Source organism: Eptesicus fuscus, chromosome 9 (genome assembly GCF_027574615.1).
Source record: "Eptesicus fuscus isolate TK198812 chromosome 9, DD_ASM_mEF_20220401, whole genome shotgun sequence".
Taxonomy (NCBI): domain Eukaryota; kingdom Metazoa; phylum Chordata; class Mammalia; order Chiroptera; family Vespertilionidae; genus Eptesicus; species Eptesicus fuscus.
The window spans coordinates 83886887-83913227 of record NC_072481.1 but is presented as its reverse complement, the minus strand read 5'-3'; the positions used below and the strand labels follow the sequence as shown (position 1 = coordinate 83913227).

The 26341-nt window shown below is 42.8% G+C and overlaps 1 protein-coding gene across 3 annotated transcripts in view; it reads right to left on the bottom strand.

Annotated features, from left to right (window-relative positions):
* ADTRP (androgen dependent TFPI regulating protein) overlaps positions 1-26341 on the bottom strand; it is an 86848-nt gene that overhangs the window by 41721 nt on the left and 18786 nt on the right. The window contains exons 2-4 of one of the 3 annotated variants that reach the window (XM_054721470.1): positions 23187-23434; positions 7884-8018; positions 6301-6402 (exon numbers count right to left, since the gene is read on the bottom strand). In XM_054721470.1, coding sequence (XP_054577445.1) covers positions 6301-6402; positions 7884-8018; positions 23187-23339 — 390 coding nt within the window. In that variant the 5' untranslated portion in view covers positions 23340-23434. Of the gene's footprint in view, positions 1-6300; positions 6403-7883; positions 8019-23186; positions 23626-26341 lie in introns of those variants that run through there. The other 2 variants (XM_054721469.1, XM_054721471.1) reach the window with 2 other exon arrangements.

Genomic DNA, 26341 nt, shown 5'->3' with positions numbered 1-26341 from the left:
AATAAGTAAAATGCAAATAGATAGATAGATAGATAGATAGATAGATAGATAGATAGATAGATAGATAGACAGATAATAGATAGACAAACAGAGAGATAGATACAGAGGTAAGTGCTGGGGAAGAAAGAGGGATTTACATAACCCTAAGCACTATTTTATATATATGTATTGTATTGGGAAGAAACAGGTAAGGCCTGCTCTCCAGTCTTTATATAGTTTATATAGTTTAAACATTGAAAGTGCTTCCTCAGCAGGAAAGGCCTCCCTGAAAAGATCCCCTCCCCATCATACTCAGAATAAAATCATAATTCCTTTGTAAGTCATGTGAGGCATAATTGCAATGTTGGCTGCAGTTCCATCACTTGCCTCTTTATTCAGCCCAAACCAGCCACACTGTCCTTTTTGCTGTTTCCTAAAGAGGCTGGTGGTTCCTCTCAGGGTCTTCGTCCTTGCTGTTCTGTCTGCCTGAGCCTTTCTGCCAGAACTTCCTGTGGTACCTCCCTCACATTACCCAGATTTCTGTTTAAATATCAGTTCATCATAGAGGGATTCCCTGACCACCTTGATTGCCCTGTACCCGATTAAACCTGTGCATGTGTGTGCATTGTATTATTTATTTATGGTTAACATGTGTATTGCTGTCTTCCCCACTAGGATGTTGTGTTCTCCACAGGGACAGATTTTGGGGGGTGTCTTGCTTATTTCTGCATCCTCAGCTCCTAGAAAACAGCTTGGCTCATAGTAAGCACTCTCTAAGTAAGATTATATATGTGTGTGTGTGTGTGTATGTATAAAATAAGCAGACTCCCTATGGTGAGGGAAAACTTTATTAAAATTGATGTCAATAAAAGTGTGGCTTACAAAGATATTTATGCAGGGCTTTACTTTGGGCCAACTCACTGTATAAGAGCTGCATGGTTTCATTAAGTTTGGACAAAGCTTCACGTGTCCTCCAAAGGATCTCACTTACCATCCTGTGAGTGACATGGGCTGGGCACTGTATCAGCAGAACTTACTCTGGCTCATGTCTTATATCATGTGGAAACAGAAGTGGATGGGAGGTGAGTCCCTCATGGGAACCCTGACCAGGTCCCTCTTTCTTTTCAGACATGGACTTACAGGGGACTAATAGAGGGTGTTGTTTTTAACCGTACAAATGTTCTCCTGAATATTCTTCAGAACACAGCCTCTGCTTTTAGCAAGTTACAAAACTGAGTGTTTGTGGGGGAAATATAAATAAATATACATATATATTATTAGATATATAATGTCTATAATTTAAGCTTTTTGAGGTTAGAAGCCATATCTCATATTTCTCTTATTACCCGATAGAAATGAAAACAGCACTAAGCATATAATAATGACTTTGAAAAATGAGTATTCTTAATTTTGTCTTTTTGATATGAACTCAGCATTAGAAATCATCTGGAGTCCTTCTTTTCCAGTATATGCTTGGTTATGTTAGGAGATCTTAACCTGAGGCCCATAAATGGAATTTTGTAGGTCCATAAAACTTCTAAAATACTACACAAAATTTTATGGGTATTTGTGTTTTCTTTGGGAAAAGGTCCATAGATTTCCTTAGGTTCACAAAGGGGTCTAGTCTCTGAAGGTTGAAAACAGCTTAGCTATCCAGACATGTATCGATTGTGGGTCTCCTATGCCCAGAGGAAGGGCTGGGTGAATAAGGAAGGCATGCAGGAGGGCTCTATAATGTTGGTGGACAAAGGGTGGCCCATTTGGTGCTGAAATGCCTGCAGTCAACCTTCTTTACTCACCAGGACTCACCTATCTCAACATAGCAGCCCGAAAATTTCACATGAAGGTGGGAGAGAGAAATCTGAAATTATGTCTGAATTTAATGATAGATAACATGTTGCATGCTATGAGGGAGGAATAAACTGGAAAGTTAGAGTTTCACTCCCTTGACATTTTGAGTCCTGGAGAGGGCTCAGAGGTCTTTCAGTTCCTTCAGTCACGACCCACATAATATTTTTTTCAAGTGATAAATGACAACACATTAAGTGACAAAGTAGCTGTATTTGGGATGTTTTACACAGCCATAGGAAGGCCTGACTCTGACTCGTAAGAGCAGATTGTTTGTGAATGAAGTCTTTTAGTTCTAAAACTCTGATCATGGTTTAAGAGTTTTACATGATAATAACATACTTATTCAGTCCTTGATAGTTTACAAAGTATTGTGTTAGTGTTCGTAGCTAGATATTAATAAGAAAGGAAGCAAAGGAAATCAAACATTATTGTTACACCAGGAAACTACAGCTTCACACACTCCAGGGGATCACAGTATTGCCCCACAAGGTTTAACACCCCTCCCTTCCCTCCTCTGGTACTGGACTAGGGAGGGGGTGCAGGGGGAGGTAAGCACATACACAATAGAAGTCAAAATGGCACAGGGGGTAGTGCTTGACCATAGAGGCCTGTCAATCTAGCCTGGGGAAAGAAGAGATTGGTTAGGAGGTGGACCCATTCATTAGAAGTCATCAAAAGCTTGGGAAGTTGATTGGCTATTTTGAAAAAGTGCCTGATCCTTCTCAAGCCTGAGATGATATAATTCCAGGGAACAAAGAAGAGCTCTCTCTCACCCACTAACCCATGCTCACCCCTTGAGCTAGCGTGTTCTCTCTCCATAGCCACGTGGCCTTAGCAGCTGTGCAGCCAGGTAGGAGCCTGTGTACAGCACAGCAGTGGATCATAGATGGGAACTCCAGCTAAGCTAGCTGGACAGTGAGAAAGGCTGGACTGGACGAGCTTTAATATGGCACAGGAACTTTGGACAATAGCCGTATTTCTGACACTGATAGTCCATGGCAGGAGAGATGGAGATGGGACATTGGGAACCAGGAAGCAGCCTTCTATTTTCACCCAAATAAATCTTACCACCGGACCTCATCCTCCCTCATGGGTCTCCAAACATGCCTTTTCTTGTGACACTGCATAGACCCCACTTCCACAGCAACACTTACATCACGTTCTCAACAATTGTGTACTATTTTCAAACGTAGAGGAGGCTCTGAATGGGTTCCCTGATCTATCTCACCCCTCTTTGGGGGAAACTTGAGCAATTTAGATTGATTTCCTGAGAAATATGTGCCCCAGCTCCCTTCGGGTTGGCATCTGATGGTTTCCTCAGTTACTGAGTCCTCTTCCTGCTACTTAAATCTGCCTGCTCTCCTCCTAGCTCTAGTAGTCATTTGATAAGTCCTGAGGAGCTAATGTTTTCCTGGCAAACCTGGAGGGATACTTTCCCTTCTTTCATGAAGGCTGGAGAACTGTTAGCAGTAAAATGATCAGGTTGATGTACTTTAAACAAGGCAGCTGGTTCAAAGGGGAGTTCTTAGGGCACCAGTGAATGGCAGCCTGTCCATGATTGATGCAAATATTTCACTTATGTTACTATTTGGTTTGAATACAAGACCAAGGTAGAAAAATGTTCCTTAGAGATGATGGTCAGCTTTGAATGGTCCTACTGCAATGACAAGTCTCCAGTGAGCTGGAAAGCTTGCACTGGGAGGATTCCCAAGACTTGATAAATCATGAAAGTTTTAGAACTTCACTGTGCCAAAAGGGAGAGTGGTATTTATTAATTTGACAAATATTACTCATAAAACGCAGGGCATCATCACAAATGGCAATAGGGAAAATATTTCAAAGCTAAGGACAAAATCAAAAATGTAACTACTGTGAAATGAAGGAACCGTTCAGGAAAGTTTGACACTGGCTATGTATGCCAGAAATTCTTATATTGTGGAGGAGAAAGAGAAAGGAGAAGTACAGGAAGCAATTTCCCACATACTGTGTAGGCAACTGGTACCAAATGTCTGGCCTGACTGCCCATCCTCATTCTGGCTGCCACACTGGTGGCTTCTGGGTATTCATTCCTTTGGGTTGTCATGGAAAGACACTGTTAAAATGTAGATAGTGTTAACAAAGTGACTGGGTAACAGCCATTTCCGTATTTGTTTATACTAGTATTTAAGAAGTTAGCAGAAACCATCCCTTGACACAATATGCCAGGAGGACTTAATGATGAGGACAGAAAATGTCCAGAATAGGAGACACAATCTGGAGAGAGGGATGAGGTGCAGTCACGAGGACACTGGATTTGAAGCAGACACCAAAGGAAGCATGGAAGTTTGGAGATGACCACATTAGGGATACCCAAAGCTGTTTCTGTGGACGCCAACCTTTTCCCCTAGAAATGCTCTGTTGGGAGTTTCTCCATTGAAATGAACGGAATCACAGAGTCTGTGTCTGATTGAAGACAGGTAGCCACCTCTTCTTTTCTCTTATCACCATTGCCCCACCTCCTTTGTCCCTAGCCCCCTCTCTCTAAGACATTCAGGTTACTTCATTGACCAAATGACTAGGAACAAATAGAAATTCCAGGTTGTGAAGACATAAAAACATTTTTGGAACTCTGCTGTACAGTGTCCTCTTTGCTCTTGGTTGTGATGCACATTGTACAGCCATCTAAAAATCCACATGGTGGTTTAGCAAGGTCACAGAAGCTGGGTGTCACCAAAGCAAGTATTTGAAATAAATCCAAACTTATTTCCACTGGAAAATGGAACCTAAAGACCTGGGAAGCTTGGAACAGTTGCAGGAAAACACTACATGAGCTCACCAAGCCTGGAAAAGGTGTGATATATGTGGTTGGCCCCAAATAAAAGTCTGCCTTTTTTTTAGTTTAGTAACATCTAGCTCAGTCAGTTGTCCCAAATCACTTCATTTTTGTAAATCAAGTTTGGGCTTATTAGCATACAGATGGGGATTCTGGATTTTTTAAGTGAGAATTCTCACTTTGCTGTGTTAATCAAGCAATATTTTTCTTGCCTGGTGAATTATGAAACCAGATCAAACCTCAGTTCTGCACTCACTTGCAGCAAAAGATAAGGGGGACCAGAATTAGCCTTGGATTTAAATCCTAGTGTAGCCACTTACCAGCTCTGTGGCCCCAGGCAAATCACTTAACTTCTCTGAGCTTTTTTTTCCTAATTTGTAAAAATCAGCATTATAGTTGTTATCAAAAGAAGGTTGTGTGATTTAAATGAACTCATATTTGAGGAACATGCTTCATAAAGTACCATGAAAAAGCAGGAATATTCCCTACAGAGGTGTCTCAGATTAACATTAATGGGAATTAGAAAGGTGGTCAGACGTTCCCCAAAGGAGGTGGTCAGACAAAAGAAGGTGGTAGGAGAGGGTCCCTGAGAAGCGAGATTTATTTAATATATAGTTTTTGGTCCTAAACTCTAAATTATTTTAGAACTTGAATATCTTAGTCAGTAATCAGTACCTCATTGAACATATGTTTAAAACTGAAACTACATTTTTCTGAGGAATGAGATATGTGGAAGGGCAAGTCAGTGGACTGAGCTGCTTTTCTGGATTGGAAACCATGTGTGTTAGGACAATGGAAAGACTGTAGGTAAAAGAAAATCTGTGATCTTGGGGCGCGTTAATAATGCTAGTCCCTTGTGATTTTTGCTGGTTTTTAAAAGTCATTTGCTTCACAGACTCTGAAACCTCATTCTGAACTCCTAACTAACGTGAAATGCATTTGTATGAAACAGCTAAGCTAGACGTTGAACGATTTCTTCATGCATGTATTGCCAGTGACTCAGGCCCATCCTTCATCCAACACCTGGACAGCCTCCCTCCCACTCCGCTTATCCAGGTCACTGTTACTGGTATTTAGACACTACTAACCTGAATATCTCAGAGTAAGTCAAGTTTACTATTTAGCCCTTTAAAAATAAGTGCATGAGTAAAAAAACAAACAGGAATGTATTCATAGAAACATGTAAATAATCATTTCACTTGCGATGAATAGTCCTGATCAGGTGTTAGCTAAGAAGCTGCTGCTGAGCTCTGAGATAGTCTTTGGATGTCGGGGTGGATTTTCTTAAGCTTGCTTACTTCCATTCCTGGACCAGAATTTTCATTACATGTTACTTGTTGAAGTCACTTCTCTTTCAGGATGGCAGCCACCCAGAAGTTGCCTGCCCTTATGGTTGCATGTCTTTTCAATGACTTCATATGTAACTTGGCAGGGTCATTCCTGGACACCCCTCTGCTCTCAGTGACTGAAATCACAGTACCAGTTTTTGTTCATTTATATCTTCAATGAGCACTTTAAATAAATAGTGACAGGACAGAGAGGGAGGAGAGAACAGGATGTTGGAGATTGAGGAAAAGATCTGAAACAAACAAGGCACTTTGGAGTTCAATCCAGAGGCTATTGCCTTTCTATAGTCACTAAATTCCCCCCTCACTTACCATTGCATGATTGAGCCACACTGGAAAGATACCATCTAGGGCCTTAGGGTAAACGAGTTCTCGGTCATAGAGAAAGAGTAGCCAGAATGACAAAAATACAAACTGGAAAATAAAACATAAAAATAGCATTAGGTTTGTTTTCAATCAGAGCTTTTTAAGAAAACATAGCAAAATAAAAATAAATACCAGTTTTAAAGACATTATAAAAATGTAAAATGAAAAAAAATTCCATATCGTAGAATTGTAATATCAATTCTCTGGGGAGTCTGGAGAGTTAGGGATCAATTATTTGTCACTGTGGCAGGCAGAGAGGATAAAGATAAACAGGATTTGCAGACCATTAAGTCATTTCATTTTAACCAATGACCTCTCTTCTTTAAGCTCACCAGGAGTGCTGAGAGCAGCCACATGGAGTGTCTTGAGTCTTACACTTTCCTTGCCCACCCCCTACATAGACATGGCAAGGGGAAGTAGGAAGGGGAGGGGGAGTAGTGACAAACTCCCAAGCTAGTTAACTGAGAGTTGGATCTCTTCCATTGCTCAGAGGTTTAGGTTCATCCCCATTCTCACACAGCCCTTGGCTGTCTTTTCAAAGTGTCTGTGCTCTGTATCAAAGTCAATGAAAAAATGGGGGTGGGGAGACTATTAATTTTCCAACTTTCTTATCTTCTTAAATTCCAAAGCTTCAATTTCCAAGCCTTAAAAAATGAATAACTTCCATTGTTATATAAAACTCGGCCTTTAGATTTATGGGGGTGTCGGAAGAGGTGTCCTGCAAAGTGAAACTGGAATACCAGTACTTGCTCTGTAATCTGAGAACTGGGAGTTTGGAGAGTTTCATTTTGCATTTAAGTTTGAAGTCTCAATACTTTAGGAAGCAGGACAATGACAAGTGGAAGGAGGTAGTCATGTCTAATTATAGGTCCTGCTGGGCAGCTGGCGGGCTTGATCTGTTTGTTGCATTCTAACTAATGAATGAAAACATAAGCAGTGTCATAGAAGTGTGGACTGTGTCAGCAAACAAGCTTACTCTCCCTTGCATATGTCTTGCTTCTTTCCAATGTCCGTTCATACAACAAAATGAATCAGGCACCCATTTTGTGCCCCACACCAGGTATTTCAGACAGATTGTCTCTCGCTTCAATTGCCGTTTTCGTGTGCCAACTTTGAAATTTCCCATCTCTCTTTTGTATGGTTTCTACTTGCAGAAGTTAACACATGCTTATGGTAGCAAGTGAAACAAGATGTATAAAAGGGAAAATTAATTATCTTTCTCCCTAGCACTCTTCATTCCCATCACCCTGCTGGAACCAAGGTTATCTCAGTTGTATTTTGATTAAGAAAGGCCCTTTAAATGTCCCTATTAGGACAGCAATAAGAATCTTGCATCAAACATTCACAAAGACACAAAAGCTAATGAGAATTCTGTCAGTATTGTGCTCCTGATGCAGATCTCAGGACATTTATGCAAATGCAGTGGCTCTGGTCTAAAATAATGGACTCGAAACAGCCTTGCCACCCAGGAGACGCGTTCGTCCATATGCACATGTGTATTACATTGCATATACATCTTTGGAACTCACTGTGGATATAGGAAAAGCCAGTGTGGTGAAAAGCAGGTCTCTGAAGGCAGTTATGAACTTAATGTCTTTTTTCCCTTTCATTCTCTTCAGCACATCTTCCAGGCAAGCGACCCCGTAGAAAATGGCCTGCAAGAGCTAAATTCATTACAACAAATGAGGGTGTTTTCATTTGCTTTAATTAATACGTTATTCACTGACGTAAAGCTCAATCCCTCTGGGAGCAATGTGGACTTGAGAAGGCAGGGTGATGTTGGCTGTTTTGGTTGAAAGCCAATTCAAGGGCTGCTCTTCCAGCTCACTGGGCCCTGACCTGGCTCACTAAAACTGATTGAGTAAAATTGTTTAGGGGATAATAATGTGTACAGTATTTAGTGTAATGGACTTGAGCAAAAATGGAAACAAAAAAAAGAGTCAGCTTAAAAGGAGAATGCAATGAGCTAGATACCTTGGCTGCACAGAGGTGGGAAAAAAATAAATAAACAGCACAAGGGCTGAGAGCCAGATACAATGATGGTGGACATGTTCTTCCTAGGAAGAAAAATTAAGAAAAATGCCTAGTGCTGCAATCTAATTAGAGAAGTCAGAATCAGGGTCAAGAGCACCTTAAAGGAGCTCTTTTCTCTCCTGGAGGAAACACAAAATGCATTTAGCTTATTTGAGGGAGAAGACAGTATTCTTCCTTCATTAAAAGGTGGTACCTGAGCCCTGACCCATGTTGCTCAATGGTTAGAGCATTGTCCTGCACTTCAGAGGGTCACAGGTTTGATTCCCGGACAAACATGTACCTGCATTGCAGTTTTGTTCCCCAGGCCCAATCAGAGCGCATGCAGGATTGATGTGTCTCTCTCACAATCGATGTTTCTCTTTCTCTCTCTTTCTCTCTCCTTCTTCCTCTCTCCCTTCCACTCTCTCTAAAGTTAATGGGGGGAAAATGCCCTCAGGTGAAGATTAACAAAAACCAACAACAACAACAAAAAACAAACAAAAAAAGGAGGGGGAGGGGGTTAATGCCTGAAGGCCTTACAGAGAAAATCTGAGAAAGTGATTTAAGTCTACAGAGATACAGCAAGCCATGGACTCTGGTTAGTCACTAACTCCTGAGAAATCCTTAAGGTCAGCTAAAAGAGAAGAGGGCCTTTTCGAAGGAAGTAAAATCACATAAAGGCAAACTGCCCACTCTTGATTTTTTGTACAAACCTGTGACTTCTCATACAGAGTTGGGGTTGTTTTTGAATTATGCTTGCATCAGAATCCATCGTATTCCTTGAAAGCTCTGGATTGGTATGAAAGGGTCAGGACTCTGCTCTGAGAGTGTGTGTCAGGCAAGTTCTGGAACCTGGGAACTTGTTGGATCAAGTGGGCTATTGGGGAATGACCTCTGGGTCTGAACTCTAGGAAAGCTCTAGCAGGGTTGGCCTCCTGACAGTCCTTAGGCTAAAGGTGTGGATGGGAGAGGTTCCAGAGGTAAACTAGGTCAGAGATACTCTCAGGTAGGTCCCTATATATGCTGAAGTTCTAGAACCACTGGATCAGACATAACTGTATCACTTAAAAATCCTAGTGACTACTTAAAGCTATAATAGCTGGTTTTTAATGATATCTTGTTATATATCAGGTACAGATCTAGGCTTTTAATTTCTAATTAACAACCTTATGAGGTAAGTCCTATTATTATTCCTTCTCTTGACCTATTTTACAGATGAGGAAACTGAGGCATAGAGAGATGAACAAACTTCCCTAAAGTCTCATAGCTGGTAAGTGTCAAGGCCAGGATTTAAGACTCAGAGTCTGGTACTTGAGCCAGACTTTTTTTTTTAAAGTATCAGATTTCTAAGAACTGTTCAGATAAAGAACTGCAGGAGGTCAGAAGAAAGCCAATTATCCATAGGTGAGAGCATTAAAAATTACTTTAAAAAATACTGCCCGGCCAGCATGGTTCAGTGGTTGAGCGTCAATTTATGAACAAGGAAGTCATAGTTTGATTCCCAGTCAAAGCATATGCCCGGGGTTGCAGGTTCCATTCCCAGTGTGGGGCATGTACGAGGCAGCCAATCATTGATTCTCTTTCATCATTGATGTTTCTCTCTCTCTCTCTCTCTCTCTTTCTCTCTCCCTTCCTCTCTGCCATCAATAAAAATATATTTTAAAAAATAGTGATGCCCTAACCGGTTTGGCTCATTGGATAGAGTGTCAGCCTGTGGACTGAAAGGTCCCAGGTTCGATTCTGGTCCAGGGCATGTACCTTGGTTGCGGGCACATCCCCAGTAGGGGGTGTGCAGGAGGCAATCGATGTTTCTCTCTCATCTATGTTTCTAACTCTCTATCCCTCTCCCTTCCTCTCTGTAAAAAAATCAATAAAATATATATTTTTTAAAAATAGTGATGCCACCAAAACCAGATAAAGACAACACAATGAAAGAGAATTACAGGCCAATATCCCTCATGAACATAATGCCAAAATCCTCAACAAAATTCTAGCAAATCAGATCCAGCAGTACATCAGAAAGATCACACACCATGACCAAGTAGGATTTATCCCAGGGATGCAAGGATGGTACAATATCCGCAAATCAACAAATGTGATACATCACATAAACAAATTGAGAGATAAAAATCACATAGTCATATCAATTGATTCAGAAAAAGCATTTGACAAATTCCAACACCCTTTCTTGATAAAAACTCTAAGCAAAGTGGGAATAGAAGGATCATACCTAAACATAATAAAAGCCATATATTACAAACCCACAGCCAACATCATACTCAATGGGCAAAAACTAAAATCATTTCCCCTAAGAACAGGAACAAGACAGGGATGCCCACTCTCACCACTTCTGTTCGACATGGTACTGAAAGTATTAGCCATTGCAATTAGACAAGAAGAAGAGATAAAAAGCATCCAAATTGGAAAAGAAGAAGTAAAGATGTCCTTATTTGCAGATGACATGATATTATACATAAAAAACCCAAAAGACTCCATCAAAAAACTATTAGAATTAATAAATGAATTTGGCAATGTAGCAGGATACAAAATTGACGCCAAGAAATCTATGGCATTTCTATATACCAATAGTGAACTTACAGAAAGAGAGACTAAAAAAGCAATCCCATTTACCATCGCACCAAAAAAATTAAGATACCTAGGAACAAACTTAACTAAGGAGGTAAAAGACCTATACACGGAAAACTACAGGACACTGAAAAAAGAGATAGAGGAAGACGTAAACAGATGGAAGAACATACCATGTTCATGGATTGATAGTATCAACATTATTAAAATGTCCATACTACCCAAAGCAATCTATAGGTTCAATGCACTCTCCATTAAAATACCAACAGCATATTTCACAGACCTAGAAAGAACTCTCCAAAAATTCATCTGGAATAAAAAAAGACCCCGAATAGCCACAGCAATCCTGAGAAAGAAGAACAAAGTAGGTGGGATCTCAATACCAGATTTCAAGCTGTATTACAAGGCCACTGTTCTCAAAACAGCCTGGTACTGGCACAAGAACAGACATATAGACCAATGGAATAGAATAGAGAACCCAGATATCTACCCAAACCACTATGCTCAATTAATATTTGACAAAGGAGGCATGAACATACAATGGAGTCAAGACAGTCTTTTCAATAAATGGTGTTGGGAAAATTGGACAGATACATGCAAAAAATGAAACTAGATCACCAACTTACACTATACACAAAAATAAACTCAAAATGGATAAAGGACTTAAACATAACACAGGAAACCATAAAAATACTAGAGGAATCCACAGGTAGAGAAATCTCAGACATATGCCAAAGCAATTTCTTCATCGATACCGCTCCTAGGGCAATGGAAGCTAAAGAGAAAAGAAACAAATGGGACTACATCAAAATAAAAAGCTTTTGCACAGCAAAAGAAACCATCAACAAAACAACAAGAAAGCCCACTGTATGGAAGAACATGTTTGCAAATGTTAACACTGATAAAGGTTTATCTCCAACATCTACAGAGAACTTATACAACTTAATAAAAGGAAGATAAATGATCCAATAAAAAAATGGGCAACGGACCTAAATAGAATCTTTTCAAAAGAAGACAGAAGGAAGGCCAAGAGACATATGAAAACATGCTCAAAGTCACTAATTATCTGAGAGATGCAAATCAAAACGACAATTCGGTACCATCTCACACCTGTCAGATTGGCAATCATCAACAAATCAACACACGACAAGTGCTGGCGAGGATGCGGAGAAAAAGGAACCCTCGTGCACTGCTGGTGGGAATGCAGACTGGTGCAGCCACTGTGGAGAACAGTATGGAGTTTCCTCAAAAAACTGAAAATGGAACTCCCATTTGACCCAGTAATCCCACTTCTAGGAATATATCCCAAGAAACTAGAAACACCAATCAGAAAGGATATATGCACCCCTATGTTCATAGCAGCACAATTCACCATAGCTGAGATTTGGAAACAGCCTAAATGCCCATCAGCAGATGAATGAATTAGAAAACTATGGTACATCTACACAATGGAATACTATCCTATCTAATAATATAGAAATATGCAAATTGACCATACCTCCGACACACCCACAAGCCATGCCCACAAGCCACGCCCACCATCCAATCAGAGTGAGTATGCAAATTAACCCAAACCAAGATGGCTACAGCCACAGAGAGCAAGGTTTCCTAGGTAACAGAGGAAGCCAAGCTTTCTGCCAGCCCTTGCTAGGCCTAAGCCTCCACTCAAGCTACAAAGTTTCAATTACAGAAGGTAAACAAATTCAAACAAATGGCGGCAGAATGGAGCTTGAGAGAGCAGGCCAGGGTTGCTGCCGGCAACAGGGGAAGCAAAGCTTTCTGCACACCCTGGCCGTGCTCACCCGCTTAAGGCAACAAAGTTTCAATTATAACCCCAACACAAATGGCTGCCAGGCCTCGGAGGGAGCCCCAGGCTTGGCTCCACTCCAGGCTACAAAGTTTCAATTGTAGAAGGAAAATAAATTCAGATACCAGGGCCTCTGCTTGGGTTGCCAGGGGGCGTGGCCAGCCTGCAAACCACCACAGGCCCCTCGCTCAGGCCGCCCCACACCCCAAGGGAACCTCCACCTGATCTGGGACGCCCTTTAGGGCAAACCAACTGGCCCCCACCCCTGTACCAGGCCTCTATCCTATCTAATAAAAGAGTAATATGCAGTTTGATCATCACTCCAACACACAATATAGCTGTCCCCATGTGGTCAAAGATCCTGCCCCGATGTGGACACAAGATGGCCACCACAAGATGGCCAGCAGGGGAGGGCAGTTGGGAGGCACCCAACCTGCAAGGGAGGGCAGTTGAGAGGGACCAAGCCTGTAAGGGAGGGCAGTTGGAGGTGATCAGCCCTGCAGGAGAGGGCAGTTAGGAGTGACCAGGCCAGCAGAGGAGGGAAGTTGGGGGCAAACAGGCTGGCAGCAGAGTAGTTAGGGGGTGATCAGGCTGGCAGGCAGAAGCAGGTTAGGGGCAATCAGGAAGGCAGGCAGGCAAGCAGTTGGGAGCCAGCAGTCCTGGATTGTGAGAGGGATGTCCGACTGCCCGTTTAGGCCCGATTCCTGGGATCGGGCCTAAACGGGCAGTCAGACATCCCTTGAGGGGTCCCATTTTGGAGAGGGTACAGGCTGGGCTGAGGAACAACCCCCCTCTGTGCACAAATTTTGTGCACCGGGCCTCTAGTGCTGCTATAAAAAAGAAGGAATTCTTACCATTTGCAGCAGCATGGATGGACCTGGAGAGCATTATGTTAAGTGAAATAAGCCAGGCAATGAAAGAAAAATACCACATGATCTCACTCATTTATGGAAAATAAAGAACATTATAACCTGATGAACGAAAAGATAGATACAGAGGCAGTAAAGCACTGAACAGACTGTCAAATTACAGTGGGAAGGCTGGGGAGTGTTGGGAGGGAGGGGCGGGGAAAGAGATCAACCAAAGGACTTGTATGCATGCATATAAGCGTGGCCAATGGACACAAGACACTGTGGGGGTGGGATGAGGGCATGCGATAGGGTGTGGGGAGGCTGGGGGAAGGTCAATGGGGGAAAAAAAAAGGAGATATATGTACCACTATATGTAATACCTTAAACAATAAAAAAAAAATAGTGATGCCTGATTTCTTCTGACCCAGAGATTCTAATTTAATGGGTCTGGGGGTGTAGCCTAGGCTTCAGGATTTAAAAAAATTCTCCCAAGTGGTTCTACTCAGGGCAGCTAAGATTGAGAACCACTTGCCTAGAGGAGCTTCCACTTGGAAAATCAGACCTGGTCTTCTCAGGAGAGGTGGAGTTGTAGAGATGTAGGAAGTTGAACCCTATCTGTGGGATGAGATTGCTAGAGAGAGGGAGGAGAAGAGAGAAGAGCTAAGTGGGAAGTGAATGCAAGGAAATGCCCTCATCTAAGGGACAGAAGGGGTAAGGGGCCAGCAAAACAGCAAAGAGTGATCACATGGTAGAAAGCCAGGAATGTACCAGAAACTTTTCTCCTTTGTCCCAGAAGGGAAAAGCTTCAAGCAACAAGGAGGCATTCCAGGGAAGAGTGGGCAACAATTTTAAATGCCATGAAGAGGTTGCCATCCCAATACTTGTCATTTACTTTTGACATTTGGCCCCTAGGGCTATAGAATTTGAAGTGCAGTCTTTTGCACATGGATGTGAGAATAAGTCACTCCTCCACCCTACTCCCACCCCCACCCGAGCTATTTAGGCCACAGCAGGCAGCTGCTTTAGTTAGGAAAGGCAGGCCTGGGGCCTGGGCTCTGGGTGAGAAGGCATGCTCTGTTCTATCAACACAGCAATTAATCATGTACTGAGCACTGAGTGCCTGCCAGTGTTCCCTCTTTGGGGAGAGGCTGCCTCCACCCAGCATGTGAAGTCCACGTGACCACTTTCCTTAGCGAGAGCCTCCCCAGATCATCATGAGTCAAGCTCCTCCTGACTTTCTCTTTCCTTCCCCAGTTGCAGAATGTGGAAATTGAATTGGGGAAAAGAACACATTACTCAGAACTTCCATGGCTTCTCCTTCATCAATAAAAATTGGCTCCACACCATAAACATGCCAATCACTCCTCCCCCTCCACCCTCAGCTCACATATTATTTCACAGGCATATGCCACAGTGTAAAGATACCAACTTCCCCAGTGATTTTAATCTGCATTGATGTGCCATCATCTGTATCAACAAGGAATATTATGGAGCCCTCACACAGGAGCTCAGGAGGGAGGAGCTAGGGTGTAGCCAAGAGAAGTAAATAGGCAAGAACTGGGGCACAGAGGAACCACACAGCAGAGCTGGAGGGCAAGGAGAGGGAGGCACCATGGCTTAACTCAGTGAGGAGGCTTCTGGGGGCCTCAAGGACAGGTTTGGATCAGCTCACTGAAGAGCACAATGGCCTGCTCTGTCTCTAAGGAGAGTACAATGGAAGGTTTTACAAAACATGCATGGAAAGAATAGTCAAGGGAGAAAATGGTAGCTGTTATGGGGTGAACTGTGTCCCCTGACATAAAAGTGATATGTTGAAGTTATAACTCCCAGTGCTCAGAATGGGTCTACATTTGGATATAGGGTCTTTAAATAGGTAATTAAGTTATGACTGGTGCCTTCATAAGAGGAGATCAGGGCACAGACACCTAGAGGGAAGACCATGTGAAAGCATAGGAAGAAGGTGGCCATCTGCAAGTCAAGGAGAAAAGTCTCAGGAGAAACCAGCCCTGCCAGCACCTTGATCTTGGACTTTTAGCCTCTAGAACTGAGAGAAATAAATTTCTGTTGTTTAAGGCACCCAGTCTGTGGTGCTCTATTATGGTAGCCCAAGCAGAATAACACAGCAGCCTTAAAATAAGATAGCAACAACTGGCCTTGTCTTAACAACATTACTGTCATTTACATTTTTCAACTATTTTGACTTCCCAGGAAAGCAGAGCTAATGGTATCCTCTTGATCAAGACCCACTTCAGAGCTGCTCTCTGATTTATCTTTTCTACCAGTCCTTCTCGAATTCTGTTTGTTCTTTTGTGCCTTTTTCTGAAATGCTGCTGGTCCTACTTGGGTAGATGTCTTCCATTTTTGTTGCTTGCTGACAAACTTAGCCCCTGGGAGAGCTGAATATACATTTTTATAACTAGTGCAATTTAAGAAAGAAACCATAGCTAGAGGATATTTAATTTTTATATTCATGTGTCTTCAAAAAATTCACAAAAATCTTGAAATCATGGAAACTTAGTCTCTCTAAGTCATCAAGTTTATGGCTTTGCCTTTAAGCCAGAATTAAACCATTGCAGGAAATGAGAATTTTTGTATGTAAAAAATAATTCCAGAGAGGGAGATTCCACAAGTTTCCTGAGCAAGACATTACAACTCTTATTAGATGAGTCAAGTAATCCAATGCCCAGCTCAGCACTCCGTGCCTGACTTGGACAGGCCGGGACTTTCTTAGGTCTCGCTTTGCAAATGATGCAATACTTGCAATGAGAGACTATTTAACAATAAAAGCAAATGGGGACTAATTGTAGTGTAGTGGTTAGGGTGGTGGCACGAGGAGCAGGTAGAGGACGCCTTTGTCAAGTATAGATATATTTGTATTATATGCATATACTATTTCAATAATCATTAATGCATTTAGTGTACTAGTAAGTAAGAATTTGAAATAAAGAATAAGGAAAAGAACATAAGGGAAGAATACAAACTGGAATGATGAGGGGGGGGGGGAAAGAGAGAAGAAACCAAGAACACTGAGGGACAGGTTGGAAAGAAGAATTATAAGAATGCTTGGCCAGAGTTGCATAGCTGATGACCATGGTCCTCAGTAGTAGGATGGCTATAGGGTAGACTGTCTTACAGGCCAGTCCCTAGAAAATGGCTCTTACTAGTTAGAAACATGCTCTTGTCATTTATGCATGCAACCAACATTCACAGAGTGCCTATGTGCTTGAAATTGTGTTAGACATAATCCAGGGCAGAGCAGGCTCTATATTAATATGTTTTTATTAGGAAGAAGAAGAAATAAATAGAGGAGGAGGAGGAGGAGGAATCTTTCTGTATGTTTACTCTTTTATATTATGTAGGTCAGGTTCCTTGGGAAACACAACCTGAGACTCCAGGCTCAGCCTGCAGAGTGTTCATTGAGGGTGCTCGTAGACCTTCTGTGAGAGTGAGGGAAGGAAGTAGGGAACAGGACTGAGCAGCAGCGAAAGCTAAGAGGCATGGAATCAGCTAATCCCTGAAGGAGCCCTGGAGCTGAAGTGGCCCTTCAGAATTGTCCTGGAGCATAGCCTTTGTACCCCAAGTCAACCAGTCATTGGATATAGCAACCCCAGGGAGGTCCCTGAGACGCGGTCCCTAGGCAGCTCCTTCAGCTGAGCCCAGGTCTGGGACAGGCGCTCAGCTGTGAGTCACCAGCAGCCCACACTTCTCCCAAGAGCTGGGGGATGAGTACCTCCATGCTGGAGAGGTGGGGGAATCTGAGTAACATCCACTACATATAAGGAAACTAAGGCACAGAGAAGTTAGGTAACTCATTTAAGATCCCACAGCAAATAAATGGCAGAGCCAGCAATCACACCCAGGCAGTCTGACTCCAGAAGCTAAGCCTCAATCACTCATCTCTAAACTGTGTGTAGAGAATCTACCAAAATGCTATCATGGTTGCTCAATTAATTACATCTCTTTTCTTTTGGATGTTAGTGGTGACTATTCCCTTCTATCAGCCCTCATCCTTTGCAGCTTCCTCAGAGCTAAAAACAGTGGCCTTAAGTATTTTTGTAAAATACACAGTTAAGTGTATTTTTGACAGTTGAATTTAAGAGTTCCACAAATTAATACATTAACCTGATGACAGACATTAAAGGTTGGCCCCAAGTATTGAACTGAGTTCTGTAACATAAATGGATCCTTGTCTTCTCACTGTTTGTGGGCTGCCTTGGAGTCTGGACCAATGGAGCATCCTCAAGGACCTCTGTTCCCCAAGCCCTGCTTTGCTATCCCTGGGCACCTATGTGATAAGGTCACTGTAGTCATCTGAGAGCTCGAGGAGAATGAGGTCAGAGCTGCCTGAGGCTTGCGCAAATTAATGGAGAGGGGAGGGAGGGAACGGTCATGTCTCTGTTGAAGTGGGGTGGGAGAAACGGTGGGGTCCACTCAGAATCTCCCCTGGACAGCCCAGTTATGTGGCAACACCCCTAACAATGTTTCAGAAGGACTATTATTTTCAAAAAGAAGAAAACCCAGAAAATTGTGTAAACTCTGCAAGCCAAATTATAGCTAAAAATTGCCCTCCATCCTACAGCTCCTCAGCTTGTCTTCCTTGGGGTCAGAGACAGTCAATGGGTTGAAGTGGAGTAGATGGCGAGGAGGGGCACATCAGTGGTGGAAGACGGAGGCGCTGGAAGCCTGAGCTGACACGAGCACACTGAGGATGTCCACAGCACAGCACAGCTTTGTTTCCACGCCCAGCTTTGGGAACTTCCCCATTTAGCACCAGTCATCGCTGCCTGCTTGAGCCTGCAAACTCAACCTCCAGGACTGTCCCAGTGCTGAGAGCCTCCACCTGGGCAGCTGCAGCAGGGAAAGCAGTGGCTCCCTGGGGAGCCGGAGCCTGCAGCCTGCAGAGGGAGGTATTGAACAATGAGGAGTGACCCTTGCCTAGAAACATGACCCGCCCAGCATGGTGCTCAGTGAGGAGACCCATGTTCCACTAAATCACCCTTCCCTCTTGCAACACAACTCAAAGATGAGATGACCAGAAGCTCACCACCACCCTCCCATCTTCTCTCTCCCTCACCCACTGCTTACATCGTTCTGAGTGCTTCCCACATGCCATCTTATTTATCCCTCATGGTCACTCTGTGATTATGAATTATTTTTATTCCTATTTGACAGATTTGGAAATGAAGATATAAAGAAATACCTAGCTCAGGGTCACAGAGCTAGAAGGTGGTGAAACTGAAGTACATCCCAGAGAGCTCATGACCTAAAACTCTGCTTGTAACCATTAGTCAACACTGCCTCTCCCCACTAAGAGAGAATTGGCTGCCTCTTCCCAGGAGTCACTGTACTCCCTCATTAGGCAGAGACTCAGGTCTCCCCTCTCCTTTCTTTACTCGCCTTAGGCACTAGGCATGAACTGGTCACCATGACCAATTCTCAGTGGCACTCCATCGCACCTCAACTTACCCCTGTGCCTGCCACCAATCCTGCTTCTTTTCTTTGAGTCCCCTGGGATAGCTCCAGGAGGAACACTCGGAATGCTGACTTCCACTAAGGTGGACTTTGCTCTTAAAACCGGGCATACCTGCCCTAGCCAGTTTGACTCAATGCATAGAGCGTTGGCCTGCGGACCGAAGGGTCCCTGGTTTGATTCCGGTCAAGGGCAGGTACCCCGGTTGCAGGCTTCTCCCATGACCGGGCCCTGGTATCCGTGCGAGCTGGAGGCAACCAATCGATGTGTTTCTCTCACATTAACATTTTTCTCTGTTTTTCCCTCTCTCTTCCACTCTCTCTAAAAATCAATGGAAAAATATCCTCGGGTAAGGATTAAAAAAAAGGGGGGGGGGTGGGCATAACTGATATTCAGCCAACTAGAAAGTAAAGCTATTTAGAGGGGAGGGGTGTAGATTTCCTGGAAAGCAGGATGAGGTACAGATTTCCACAAGCTTACAAAAAATAAACTTTAAAATGTTATAGGAAGCTATGAGACCTCGATAACTTTATAAGCACAACCATTAACTAATTAATCATTAGTTAACACTAATTAATCTTTAGGAAACACAACCACAAGACCTCAAGAGCTAGAAATTTTAAGGTTCAAGGTTTTACCTTAAGTAACATATTTGAAATCCATCCTTAAATTGATCCTCTGAAACACATTCAATCCATCTTCACCAACTGAAAAACTTTGCATTGTCACACTTTCAAGATGACATGTAATAGAGCTCAGAAGGAAACTAGCCACAGGTGAGCCTCTCTGCTCATTTCGGTTAGCATTAGAATAAAGGAATCGAGAAAAAAGCAAGCGAGTGCAAAGGGTTAAGACTGGCAAGGACCTAGGGGACAAAATTTCTGTTATGGAGCCACTTACAATTTGATTGGAAAATTAAGACTCACATATGGGTGGAAATTAGAAAACCATACTAAACATAAATAAGCAGACACTGAGAGATGCTGTAAAAACTTAGGGGAAGTAAAAACAAATTGGGACTGGAGTCGGTCAGTAGAGATTTTAAAGAGAATATGGGATTTCAGGTGACTTATGAAAGTAACAAAGTGGAGGAGAGGTAGGTAGGCCTTTCACTGAAGGATAGTGTGAACAAGGGTAGAGTAATGATAGCAAGAAGCCTGGGGACCAACCCTGGAGAAGACATTGGCATTCCTGGAGAAGAGAGCAGCCTTCCTTGAAGGGGGAAGACATGGGAGCTGAAGGCTGGGTAGTGAGCTTTTATTATTTTATTTTATTTTATTTATTTTATTTATTTTATTTTATTTTATTTATTTGGCGGGGAAGAAGTAGTGAGCTTTTAAATCAGGAATTTGAAATTGGTTCCATAAGGTCAAAAGGAGCTACTATAGTTTCTTAAGTAGCAGACCACACTTCTTAAGCAGGCTTACAGTATGTTTAAAACCAACACCCCCTGCCCAAAAAAAAAAAACAAAAAAAACCCAAAAAACAAAAACAGCACTTTAGAAAGATTAATTTGGAATCTGAGTGGTAGATGGATGGATTGATAACAGGAAGACAATCAGATGATCTGGTCACCCAGGTAATAAGAGCCTATCATGAGAGAGATAGAAAGACTGAGGGAAATGGAAAACATAGGATTCAGTGGCTAACTAGTTAGGGAAACAAAAAGGGATTAACACTAGGAAAAAAATCATGTCTGAAAAAATAAGTGGGGTTTTTTTCCATTTTGGGGGCTCTGGGGCATGTAACCAAGGTAGAATTAAGAAGTCAGGGAGCTGGTTTGTGGGAGTAGGTGATAAATCTGTTCTTAGCCATGCTTAGCATGAGGTGGGACACTGGAAATTGGATTTGATTAGACCCTTAATTCTGACTACAGACACACCTTTCTTTTCGTTGACCATCTACATATATAAACAGCCAGGGTCGTAACATCCAAAATGACCAGGGCTCTACCGAATGCCAGGCTGCACCACAGCAGGTGAGCAGGCTGAACTGCTGACCTCTCAGAGAGAGAGAGAGAGAGAGGTGGGGCTGATTAGACCCTGCTTCTCTCTCCAGGCCTAGCCAGCAGCCAAGCCTCTCTCTCTCTCCCAGAGGTCAGCAGTTCAGCCCACTCACCAACAGCCTGAGGAGGCTGCTGATCAACCCCACCTCTATGATCAAGCCTGGAGATAGGCCCAGAGATGCTGACTGGCATAGAAACCAACCAATTAGAACCAAATCTAGGTGAACTTTGAAGGCAGAACCTAAAGTGGGGGCTGAGGAGGGGTTTTAAGGGCAACAGCTGTTTGGTGTAAGGTGTAAGAAAGTGATTCAATTTTTTAATGACCAGTTTGGCAGTATAGTGCATATGGCTGGCTAACAGTCCAGATATAGGGATTATGTGTTTTTGTCTGTCAAGAGCATCTCCTCCTGCTGAAAAAGGCTCCCCCCCCCTGCCCATTTAAGCAATTCTATCCTGTATAATCTATCTATACTAATAAAAGGGTAATATGCTAATTAGACCGGGTCTACCGGCCATCTTCCAGATGTCCGACTTCCTTTGGGACAAAGCCATGGTGGTGGGGGCCGAGGCAGAGGCAGTTAGAGGTGATCAGGCCAGCAGGGGAGGGCAGTTAGGGGCCATCAGGAAGGCAGGCAGAGGCAGTTAGGGTAAGGTGACCAGATCATCCCGCTTTTGGTGGGACAAAACCGATTTTTAACAATTTGTCCCACGTCCCATGGCATTTTTAAAAAGTCCCTTTTTTGGAAAGATTTTTTAAAACGCCGTGGGACGCAGGACAAATTGTTAAATATCGGTTTTGTCCCGCCCAAAGCGGGACGATCTGGTCACCTTAAGTTAGGGGCAATCAGGCAGGCAGGCAGAGTGGTTAGGAGCCAGCAGTCCCAGATTGTGAGAGGTCCCAGATTGTGAGAGTGATGTTGGACATCCCATGAGAGGTCCCAGATTGGAGAGGGTGCAGGTAATTTTATGCACTGGACCTCTAGTTTTTAATATAGTCAACAAATACACAAAGCTGAGATTTTTACTGTATTATTCTAGCTCCACAAAAGCATTTCTTTTGTTGTTGTTTTCTAGGATTGAAATAAACTGTCACCTTAATGTTTTCAAGAACACTGAAGCTGTGTTTAGGCCTCAGATTTTTCAGGCCAAAATCAAAGGCCAGCAATTGACCAGAGAAGGAGAAGCAGAACCTCCAGGCTTGTTTGATTTGAACTTTCTGAATTTCCAATCCTCAGCATTTCAGAGTGTCACTGTTTTTGACCATGTGTAACCTCTGCTTAGGAGTATGATTCCAAAGGATTGGCATGTTTTGTCCAGTTTCTGAAATCAGATGTTGACATTGGCACTCTATATTTTAGTTAAAAATATCAAATATTAATTAGCATCCCCAAAGGATGTGCCAATTTTAGCTTTTAACTATAAAAATATGTTCACATGTTCCCAAAATATTTTTTAAAAGTCTGTTTTTCTCCCGTTCATTCACACTTCATTCATCAGAATGAGGTCAGCAGGGCTAGAAGGACAAGAAGGGATCAAGTCATATGATTGGTTTGTAAATAGTTGAAAATCTGTATTTGTTATTTGGTTGGGTGATTTTATCCTTTAAGATAGAGCCTTGAGCCTATAAAAAATTGAAGTGGGATCTGAACATGGCAAAATGTGTTTGCTTTTCTCAGATAAATCTGTTAGTCTGTATGTACTGTAAAATGGCATTTTCCTCCATTGAAAATTCCACTTCCTGTGCAACATATGCCATTCTGTCTTCCTCACAGACTTCCCCAAATAAAGTTCAAAATCCCTCTTGCATTTGTAGTCAATCTAGCCCTCTATTTGGGGTCAATTGAGAAGAGCCCCAAGAGAAGTCTTTTCAAAAAAGCATTTAACAATTAGCCAGCACAAAAGCACAAAATGTAGCTCTGGGTGACTTCTAAATTGAGTGTCTCATAGCAAACTGTTAGGTAAAAGAGAAAGCCAGAACTCAAAAGCAATGAAGAAGGAAGAGAAATAATGGGATTTTGTACTTAATAAAATTTAAAGGTGATACACTTTACTATAGATAAATACTATAGATTGCTCCCTGAAATGGTCATACAGACTTACCAGATTAAGGAGTGTCAAGTACTTCCACTGTCCACCATTTAGAAAGACTTTGGACATCTGCTTATTCCTTCCTTTTTGTGAGATGTGATAATTGAGGAAAATATACCAGCTCAAAACAAGGAAGTGGTATACGCATGTAGAAGTCCTCGTCATGGCTCACTCTGGCCGGGAAACTGAACGTCTGAAGTGGCTTTCGTCTGTTGTCCTCGTGTTGGGTAAGAGCTGAAATCCTGCAGCAGGCGGAGGCGCTGTAAAACACACCCCTCTGGTTGAGAGTTCCAAGATTGAATTTTGCTTCCCTCATAGGTTCCCTCCTGATAAACTTTGTGACAGGATTATTGTTTATTTTCAGATGTCCCGGTTAGATAACAGGTAGTGTGCAGATTTCCGTACAGGCAAGGATCAATTCAAGAGCTGCACTTTGCCCTACCAGGCTGGGACGGGGCGTGGTTAAGAGACCTTACTGAGAAGTACCACTAAACTGATGAAATCCTGTCACGGTTGCATTCTCTCTTCTTTCCTTTTCATTTGAGCAGAACAAGGAAGTTGCAATAATATCTTTTGAGAGAATGAGGAGCAGGTTGGTAAACCAGGAGGGAGAGATGTTTAGGACATGGAGGGAGGTAAGTAAAAAGGGAAAAGGTATTGTAATCTTGCTCCTGAGGTCTTTGAGGCCCCATGAAATCTGAAACAACAGTTGGACCTCCAGAGAGCAGTTCCAAGGGTTTTTTGTTTTTGTTTTTTAATTTTGTATCTATTCCCTGGAGAACCAAGGGTTACCCAAGGCTGTCCCAGACACTTTTATTGCATAGGTTTTTCAATACCCTGGGAGGACAGAAGCATAGCAAGCCATCTGTGGCTAAAGAAGCATAAATAAACCAAAGTGTGTGGCCATGGCCCCATCATACCTGAGTTTAGACATTTCCTTGGGGAGAATGAGAATATGCTCAGGCTGGGCAGTTTGAAGAACTGAATCCTGCCTCGAGCTGGATGGAAGGGACCTGAGAGCTGGAAGTGTGAAACCTTGTGTCATCACCAGTTTGTTTCCCTGAGAAACTCACTAAGGGGGTTCTGAGCAAATCCCTAAGAGAAATGCTCTCAACGTAGTTGTTGTAAGTATGTAGTTGGTGCTGTACAATAATTTAACCAGGGTTTACAAGTACTGGGAGAAAGAACTTCAGGCATGCCCTAGCTGGTTTGGCTCAGTGGATAGAGTGTCAATCTGCAGCCTGAAGGGTCCCAGGTTTGATTCCGGTCAAGGGCACATACTAGGGTTGCAGGCTCAATCCCCAGTAGGGGGTGTGGAGGAGGCAGCCAATCAAGGATTCTCTCTCATTATTGGTGTTTCTATCTCTCTCTTCCTCTCTGAAATCAATAAAAATATTTTTTTAAAAAAAAAAGGAACTTCAGGCTGTACATGTAGGACAAAACCAAACAAAGCCACCATCCAAGAGTCAGTCATAGGATCCCAAATCTTAGACACTGCATATGGGCGTAGAGCAACTCTGAACTAGCAATAAAGGGTCTGCACTGTAAACATTCCCAAAAGAGAGGTGATCTGGGAAATGGGTGACATAAAACAGCACACAATTCCATGGCCTAGGTTAAAATTGGAAATAACAATGATGACCGGAACAGTGAGACGAGATGTTTTCCTGGGGTCGTGTCTCGCGATGCCAAAGAATGAGCTCTGCGGACCAGAAGATTTAAGCAAAGTGTGGAAAATTTATTACAAGCAGAGTCAGACTCCCCGCAAGGGAGGGGGACCCAATACTGGGCTGCCCATTAAAAAGCCTTGTAGTCCAGGGGTATATATTTGCTACAAGCCTGTTCTATGTCTATCTGTGTCATCACCTGATTGATCCCCTCAATTGTTTTTGCCCAGCAACGGACCTAAACTTTCCCTGTTTCTATGTGTTGTTATTATGTTCCTATGCTGGATTTTTTTCTGTTTCTATGTGTTCGTACATCTTGTTTACTGCAGGCCCTCTCTTGGTTTCTCCTGCCTCCCGCTTTGAGTCCAGAAACATTTTATTATTTCTGCGTGGTTGGTTCCTGTGGTTAGGCTGCTCAAACTGCCATGTCTGCCCCTGCCTCTGTTCCACCTGCCTTTGTTTTCCACTGGACCCTGCCCTATCTGCCTGCATTTCAAGTTAACCCTCTCAACCATAACATCTAATAACTTTGCGGTACTTAATACATGACAGGCATTCTCCCAACTACTTTACACACACATCAACTCATTTACCCTCTAATCATGACTATGAATTAAGTACTATTATTGTTATCGGCGGGACAAGGAACCCTGAGTTCCTGACTTCTTGAGGGAAATATTTCAATCAAGAGACAAAGTGTAGAAAAGCAAGCAAGAATTTATTGACCACAGCAAAAATGTACTTAGGACAGTGAAACAAGGAAGGGCATAGAAGCAATAGGAGAGCCTAGGCTGGGCTGCCTTCCCTCACTGGGAAGTCAGAGAATAGGGGGCCTTGGAGACAGGTCCAGGGGGTTAGTCCAGGACCAGCTACTGCTGCCCATTGCTCCCCTGGTTGCAAGTCTTACGGGGTCCCTTAGAGGCTGGGGATGCATGCCTGTGGGGAAAGGACAGAAGGAAGGGAATGGGATGGGAATACTCCCAGGAGAAAGAGTGAGAGAACACACTGGGACCTTCATTTTCAGGGGTTTTAAAGATTGGGTGTTTAGGGCAGATCTTAGGGATGAAAAATAGAATATTCATCATGTTTATGCCAATGTACCAAAATGAGATTCATTTTCTTAATTTATCTGTCCTTGGGTGTGGTTGGCAAATGGCACCTAATTGAATTTCTGTTATCTGTCTCCCTGAGTGTTTAGCTATTTACCCTCTGGTTGGGGAGGAAAAGTGCAAACCATTTACTCTTAAGTGCCCTTGGTTTAGGGAAGATAGGATTTACTAGGTGACTACAAAATGCTGTTTAACTATCTGTCTCAGTTTCCCTATTCTGCTAGTCCTGAAATTTTCCTAGTTTTTTACTATTTTATAACAATTATGATCCTCATTTTCAGATGAGGAACTTGAAGCCCAGGCTGCTAAAATAGAGCATTCAGAAACTTAAGAGGCAGAGCTGCAATCTGCACTCTAACAGAGGAGTCTGACCCTAAAGAAACCATGTTTG